We start from the raw sequence: 8291 nt of genomic DNA on the forward strand, positions 1-8291 counted from the left end.
ACTATCTACTACGGGGACATGTATGACGTAATTAGACTCATGGAGACTGCTATCAGACACAAACACACTGGTACGTGGACCACCTTCAGGCCTGGAAATGAGCTCACTCTCACGGCTCAGCTTTCAGCCAAATGACAAGTCTGTAAGGTTAGCAACGCCAGGGAGGCGCACACACCTGAGAACAATCAGCCGCAGCAGGTGTCAAGGGCAACATTCACCTCGGGATATAGCTCAGAAGGCAGGCAGGAAGAGTGGAGTGGGTAAACACAAGGATGGAGAAGGAAGAGTGCTGTTACACTGTGAGGACTCTGGTCAATGTCACAAAACACTGCATTGTTGAGTGGAAAACCAAACTACTCCATAAACTTTCACCCAAATCATGATAAAATAAATAAATATGTAGATGAGGGAGAGAACTGTTTAAAAGGGATATGTGATTAGGTACTATTGTCATGATGGGAGTCCAGAACGAAGGCTGCCTAGTGGAGTGGACTTAGGGGAAGAGAGACTGCATAACAATGAAAGAGTTTTTCTTTTCCTCTTCAAAGACAAGAGTGAACTATGGGGGAGGGGTGGGCAGGGTAAAAAGTCAACAATGAATGAATGGAAATTAAATAAATAAATATAAAGTAATAAAGCTTTATAAAAAAATACTTCCATTTCCCAAACAGTTTGGTGGTTCCTCAAAAATTTAAATAGAAAACTATCATGTAATTGAGAAATTCTCCTCCTAGGTTTTGACCCAGGTGGATGGGCTAAGGGTTGATTCACTGAGGCATTATTCACAATAGACAAGAGGTGGGAACAACCTCGCATCTATGAGTGGTTAGATGAAGAAACTACTGTCCATCCAGTCAATGGACACGATTCAGAAATTCATTTTAAAGGGGAACCTTGAAAACTTCACACTGGGTGAAATAATTCAGACACAAAAGAAATATTATACAATCCCACTTACATGCAATATCTGTTGTTATGTACCCTCACATCAAACCTGATTCACACCTGACCCTCCAATGAGTTTTTAGAGTTGGTAAATTGCACAGGAGATTTCCCAACTTTTTTTTCTCGATGAGTAGCGAGTGGGTTTGAACCCTGTGTCTTTGGGTTAATAGCACAACTCCTTACCACTAAGCCACCAGAGCTCCCTTAAGAGGTATCTAGGATCGTTAAATACATAGAAACTAACATTTCTCAGAGCTGGCCAGGAGGATAAGGAAAGGAGTTACTGCTTGCATGGCCCTGGGATTCTGTTTGAGGACAGATAAAAAATGCTGGAAATGGGCAGAAATGAGGGTCACACAGCATGGTGAAGAGAATGAGTGCCCCTGAACCGAATCTTTTTAAATGGTTAGAATGACAGTTTTTCTTAAATATATTTTCTCATAATAAGGTTATTTCTTAAAAAGCTGTGGCTTTTTAATGTATACTGCACTGAAACAGAGGAGGGAGGTATTTCTGTCATCACAGGAGACTAGAGCGAGGGCTACATGATGGAGGGGACCTGGGGGAGGGTTTGTAAAACAATGAAAGAATCTTTTCTTTTACTTTTCCATAATTTTTGGACTCATGTACTTATAACTTGTTAGTCAAATTTGTGTCTTCTAGGTTGCAACACCCCCATGATACATCTTCAAGGATATGAACATGTACGGCCAAGCACAATCAATAAGAGTGCATCTAAATTCCAAAATCAATCTCCATAATAGTCTATGTGTTTCCTACTGCCAAAGGGGCCCTTTAGAGTAGTGAGAGAAGATCTTCACCCTGAAACCCACAGCGTCCCTTTTCAGCAGAAAGTAGCTAAGAGAATACGCCATCCCCTTTTCCTTATGACTCAGGGTGAAGTCTCTCTCAGGGAGGAGTGATAGGGAATGGCAAAGGACACACTGACAAAGAAGATTAATCAGAACTGGCTTTGACAAGCACTGTGGCATTTGGACAAGAACAAACTGGGAGGAGGGTAGAGAGAATAGTGCAACAATGAATGAATGGAAACCCAAAATCTCTGTAAATGTTTATGAAAATTAATAAAATATAATTATAGGGGGAAAAAAAAGCTGTGGCCTCTCTTATAAAATAGGACTGACATAGCCATTGGGGACAAACTAAGATAAGAAGGGATAAATCATGAACACCGCATTGAAACAGATGAAGGAAAGAATTGTTTAAAAGGAAAATGTGAACAATAAATAAATGAAAATCTAACTTTTCTATAAATTTTTGTTAAAATCACGATAAAAGAAAAGGGGGAGGTGGAAGCAGTGGCCTTATAAAGCAGGGCAGAACCGCCCCCAGAGAGTTTCTCAACACTATGAATACGCACAGAAATAGATTGCCACCGCTTTCTCCCAAGGAGCGGGCAGTGGGCTTGAACTGCTAACCTTTCAGTTAGTAGCTGAGCATTCAACCACTGTCTGTCAGTGAGGCCTAGAAGCTGCAGCGCCTGTGTTGAATCTGCACACACACACACACACACACACACACACAGCCACCCGCTACCCCACCACCCCCGACTCTGGGACACAGTGACACTTACAGCGCGCTGGCTGGCCCTGCTGGCGGGTCCCATACACCTCCATGCCCTCCGTGTCCACACACCAGCACTGCAGCTGCCACACGTCACACTGGATGGGTGCGTAGTCTCCTGAGTCTTCACACTGGGGCAGGTAGGACATGGCCGTGCTGTTGAGGTAGCTGTTCAGCAGAATCTGCTGCTTCTGCAGCTGACAGAAGGACAGGCCTGGGGCGTGAAGAGGACAGGCAGAGGGGGTGTTGACGAGACACACAGGCATCCTGGCCTCAGACACACAGTCCCTCCCTTGAGGGACACAAAGTCCCATCTAAAATCCCACCAAGCAACGTCTGAGGTTCCAGCTTGTCATAAAGCCCTGCCAGCTCCAATGTGGATGGTATCAGACCGTCACACCAGGGCACATCTCAGAAGTGTCACTCCGTCGGCTGGATAACCTTGTCCATGGTCGCTGGGAGGAGTGTGGATGGAGGCAGGCGAGGGAGTACACGGGTTCATCTGAGCCTGAGCTGCGTGTGTGCGCAGAGGGCTTGACCCTGTGTGGACCTGGACTGCACCTTACTTATATAGCCGGCTGAGGTCTCCATGATATTAACAGTTACTGCTGTGGATTGACTCCCTCCTGTGTATCTAGGCTGTGACATTAACAGTTACTTTTGTGGACTGACTCCCTCCTGTGTGTCTAGGCTGTGACATTAACAGTTACTGCTGTGAACTGAGTCCCTCCTGTGTGCCTAGGCTGTGATAGTAACAGTTACCACTGTGTATCAAATCCCTCTATGTACCTCTTGTTCTGAGCCCTTCCCCTAAACAACAGGCCCATTGCCCTCCAGTCAGTTAGTTCTAAGTCCTGGCGAGCCCACGTGTTACTTGGATCAGCTTGAGTTCCAGAGGTTTCTTGGCTGTACTCTTTGGGGACCCTTTCTGCTGCAGGACTGTTGAATGGGTTGGAAATGCCAACTTTTCAGCTGTCACAAACCATTTGGGTCGCCCAAGGGCCCAGTGCCATAGAGTTGTTTCTGACTCCCAGTGACTGTATTTGGGGATTAACCTAATTATACAAATAACTTGGAACCGTGATGACCCTGTGGGAGAGAGCCGAACTGCTCCTTCCTGCTTCCAAGGATGTAGATCTCTTTGGAAGCTCACTGCCGCATCTTGTTCTCAGGGAGTGTGACTGGTGGTTTTGAACCGTCGACCTTTCAGTGAGCATCTGAGGACTTTCACCATTGCCCCACCAGAGATCCTTCACAGCTTCTCTAAACACTGTTGGTGGATTGATGTGAATATATAGCAGCCCTTCCCCAGAGGGTTTTTCTAGGACTGTAAATATTTTTGGAAGCAAATTGACTCCTATTTCTCCAGCAGAGCAGCTGGTGGGTTTGAACCGGTGACTCTTTCATGAACAGTCAAGCACTTAACCACTGTGCCACCAGAGCTCCCTATGGTCTTCTAGCCATGCGTAAACCTCACAGTGACGTGGGAGGCAGGTCCAAGCACCTGACAGACAAGGCTCTGTAGCGGGGGTGGGGTGGGTGATGTGGACCAGTCCATGCATGTGGATGGCAGTGGGACCATCTGGGCTCCAGCCAGCGCACTATTCCATAGAACGAGAGCTTTGTTTTAGGTCCACCCATACATGCCATGTCAAGGTGACCAGCTTGAACTGACCTTTTTGACTACTCACCAGAATCACATCTTAACTGAAAGTTATAATACTTTCAGTATCTCTAGAGATTTACATAATGTTAGCAACACCTCTGAGCAGTTGAACTTGGTAATGGGGCCACTCGCTGGCCTCTGGCACGGGGGGCTGTCAGCACCTGGCCTGGACCTCGCACCAACCACTCACTGGCTATATGCCAGCCCCCTCCACAGGCCACATTTGATTTTCAGGGTGGTCCTGTGGATAACAGGGCCCTCTGTTCTAGGAAGGTTCTCCTTCAAAGAGGAAGGGCAGGCCAGTCCAAGGCTCGTTCTAGGACACAACTCTCCCTTGTCGGGCCCCCTGCCCCATCTCACAACCCCACGGCTCCCCTGGTCTCCCATTCCATCCACACTTACAAGACACCGGCCGCCCGGGCCGCCTGCTGCCCGGGATCTCGCCGCCGTCGGCCCCCACACACCAGCAGGCCCCGCCACCGTTCTGACACTGGACGGTCCTGAGGGCAGACACAGCAGTGGGACACGGTTCTCGGCTCCTCAGCCCACAGTCTGGCTCGTCTTCCCTCTTCCATTCCCTCGTGCTCTGATTCATTACCATTAGACTGAGAGGTGGGTGGGGAAGACCCCCTCCTGTCTGGGTGCCCAGGGCCGACCTGCATTTCCAGTTGGGGGTGTGGGGGGCTCTTTGTGCTAGGAGGCTACAGAGGCCTGGGCAGGGTCCAGTCCACACAGAATGGTGACCGGTCCCACCCTTGTCCATGACTTCTTAAGAGAACACCGTGGGGAAGGGACAGGCAGCACCCTAGTCCATGCTCAGAGGTCCTGAGGGGACAGATCAAGCCCTGAGCCACTCACAGCGGGGGCTGGACAGCAACAGAGTCCACGCACAGAGGGTGGTGAGGTCTCCTGAGCACAAGGCCAGGAAAGAGCTGAGTTAGTTGCCCCAGGAGCACGTGGTGGGGACAGGGAGGGATAGGGTGTCAGGCAGACAAGGGCAGTAAAAGGTCCCTCCAGAAAGGTCAGGGTTTATTCTGGGGGTGGGAAGTGGGGAAGAAGAAGAGGAAGGGGACAGGGTGGAAAGAAAGCAAAAGTTGTTTCAGGTCAAGAGAGCGGATCTGGCAAGGAATAGGTGCTTGAACCTGCAATCGGCTGGAGCAGGGGGTACAGAAAGCTCCAACATGTGGGCTGCTCAAGAGGAGAGATTCCCCCAGCCCCTTCCTGGACACCCCACAATTTCCAGGGCTGGGCTGGGCCTAGGTCTCTGTATCTCTGTGTGTGAGGCTTATGAGAGACACAAGGTGTGCACAAGAGAGCGTGTGAGTCCAGAGAGCGGCTTGGCTGTGTTCTGAGCACAGGCCTCACGCAGAGCCCCCTCTTACGAGTGCGTGGAGTCCCCTGGTGCCTCCTGGGACATGTGGGTTGCACACACATTACACAGATCCCTATGGATTCCTCATAGGAACCACTTAGATCATTACTGCACTCCACACAGAGGGCACTCCAGGACCCATGTTTGTGTCACAGTGGCTGTAAATCAGCTTTCAGAGGGCCTTCGTCCATCCTGGAGGGGGTAACAGGCCAGAGAGCAGAGCTGGGCCAGAGAGGCAGCCGCCAGCCCAAGAGACCTCCTCCCTCCCTCTATGACTTAGAGGGCACCGGAGGACACTGCCAGCAGCTCTCACCCCCTCACCTCACCCCTTTTAAGAAGGAATTACGGTGAAAGATTTTGGCTCAGAAAGGAAGGCCAAGGAAGAGTAGATGCCTTTGAATTGTGATGTTGGCAAAAAAAGTTAATGTATCATGGACAAAAAGGACAAGCGAATCAGTCTTGAGGACGTATAGCGTGGGTGCTCATTAGAAGCAGGGATGGAGAGATTTGGTCCTGCACGCTTTGGACAAGCTGTCAGAAGGGACCAGTCCCAGAGGAAGGACATCATGCTTGAAAAAGTCGACGGGAAAGAGGAAGACCCTCAGCGAGTGGCCTGGCACCGTGGCAGCAGTGAGGGCTGAAGCACAGCAGAGCCGTGAGGACGGGACACTAGGTAGCCACTGTGTGGTCTGTGTGCAGAGGGCTGCTGGGACACGGAGCCCCTAGCAGCAACAGGAAGAAGTCGGAGTCAGGGGGTCTCTCCCCGGCACACCTAGCCACTTCACCCTGAAGTTTAGCAGCCTCTAGGGCCAAGAGGCAGCATCCCAAACCAGTTGCATCTACTCAAGCAACTCCACAGAGCAGAGAAAACCCATTTCTTAAGGTTTACAAAAATGGAATCTTTATGGAAGCAAGTGGCTTTGAACTACTGACGTCTCAGTTAGCAGCCACAGGCTTTAACCCCTGGAGCCAGTGGAGTTCCCCAAATAGCTGTCCCAACCCACTGCTCATTTCTATTCTGACTCGTAGGAACTGTTGATCACTTTTTGAGGCTGTAAATCTTTGTTAGGGGAGATTTTCCATCTCGCTCCCTCAGGACGCCTTGAGGACTTGAACCCCAGCTCTTCCAGCAGCAGCATGACAACATAACATGCTTAACAACATAACATAAAATACGGCACCAGAGCCCAGCACCTTCAACCTGCACATGAAGACAAAGGAGATGGACACACTGGGTGGGGAAAGGATGTCCAGAGTACTGAGATGCTCATTATGGTTGGAGCCCCCGCTAAAGTCTCCACCCTCTGAATCCCCAGCCTCAACAGCTCTGGATTAAGCCTTACCGGAAGCTGCCGTCCTCAGCGCACTGGGGCACATAGTCTGCCCTCTTCAGAAAGGCCTCCTCCCTCTGCAGCTCACATGGGCGCAGGGGCTGTGTGTCCACCTGGTATTCTGCAGGAAGGAAAGTGGGCATCAGAGGGCAAGCTTCACCCCTTCTTAAATGTGGGCATGAGCAGTGCAGATGCTCCTCACGCCCACAGGATCCTCGGGAACTTGGTGGCTTTCGGCCTGGCAGTGACAGCCCGCTTCCCGGCATATTTATGGGAAGGGAAGGGTTTGGAACACCCGCACACCCCATGCACCCCAAGCTGCAGTGGGGGGCAGTGACTCAGTTCAGCAGCTGGCTTTGCATTTCTCCAGTCTCTCCCAGCAGAGAGATCTTCTCTCTGGCCTGGAGCTGGTATACCGATTCCTCACTAACTCCTGTGCAACTTGTATTTCCCATTGAGAACGCTGGCCTATGTGCTATCATCCTCAGACATCACAAGCATTTGCTTGTTTTCCCAGTGAGGAAATCAAGGCTTAGAACCTTTCCCAAGATCACAAAGCTTCGAAGCTGTTGAGGCAGGGCGAGAACTTAGGTGCTTTCACTCCACAAGGAGATTTCATTTTCTGACTACCTGCCAGCAACCTCTTATCTACCTCAGGTGTCTGGTCTAGACTTTGGAGAGAGACATCGTATCTGGAGGACAGTGAAGGAGAGAAAGACGCTCAGTGAAATGGGTTGACGCAATGACTCCAGCCGTGGGCTCACGTGTGTCAGACACAGCAAGGATGAGGCAGGACAGGATTCAGGTCTGCTGTTCATAGATAGGTTCGCTGTGAGTTGTACTCGACTTGAAGGCACCTAACATCATCAACAACAAAAAGAACAGCTTCCCATCTCGGATCCACCAATCACTAGCTCTTCGCCCTCAAGTAATTCAGTTTACCTCTCTGAACCTCTGTCTCTTCTATGAAAGAAAAAGCAAATAACTGACCTCAAAGTGTCTTGAGGATAAAATGACACATTTCAGAGACCTGGGGGCAGAGCACAGCAGGACACAGAAGCCCCAGATCTGAGTCCTCTGTCTCTGGCCTCCACATCAGAACTCACCAAAGATGTTGGCCCCCGTGGAGCAGACCGAGCTCAGCAGAGCCAAGACCCACAGAACTAGGGCCATTGTCCTGGCCCCTTCCAGGGATGAAGGGGTAGAAGCCACTGCCCACTGGGATCCTCTGGTCAGGAAGCTTTTATGAGCCTGGTGCTGGTGAAGGGCCTCCCTGGAGGATCCTTAGGAACGCGGTGATCCCTGAATTGTGGGCGTTGAGAAGTACTCTCCATCGGCACCCACCTCTTCGAGGACACTTATGAGACCAGTGAGGCCTGAGCTCACCCACATG

General features: G+C 50.2%; 1 protein-coding gene across 1 annotated transcript in view; it reads right to left on the bottom strand.

Moving 5' to 3' along the window:
• TG (thyroglobulin) overlaps window positions 1-8071 on the bottom strand; it is a 232967-nt gene extending 224896 nt beyond the window's left edge. Inside the window, exons 1-4 of the mRNA XM_006879275.1 lie at window positions 8005-8071; window positions 6911-7019; window positions 4598-4695; window positions 2540-2743 (exon numbers count right to left, since the gene is read on the bottom strand). Coding sequence (XP_006879337.1) covers window positions 2540-2743; window positions 4598-4695; window positions 6911-7019; window positions 8005-8071 — 478 coding nt within the window. The remainder of the gene's footprint in view (window positions 1-2539; window positions 2744-4597; window positions 4696-6910; window positions 7020-8004) is intronic.
• Between the last annotated feature and the right edge of the window lie 220 nt (window positions 8072-8291).

This window comes from Elephantulus edwardii, unplaced genomic scaffold (genome assembly GCF_000299155.1).
Source record: "Elephantulus edwardii isolate Elephantulus edwardi_28Jun2011 unplaced genomic scaffold, EleEdw1.0 scaffold00003, whole genome shotgun sequence".
NCBI classification, from domain to species: domain Eukaryota; kingdom Metazoa; phylum Chordata; class Mammalia; order Macroscelidea; family Macroscelididae; genus Elephantulus; species Elephantulus edwardii.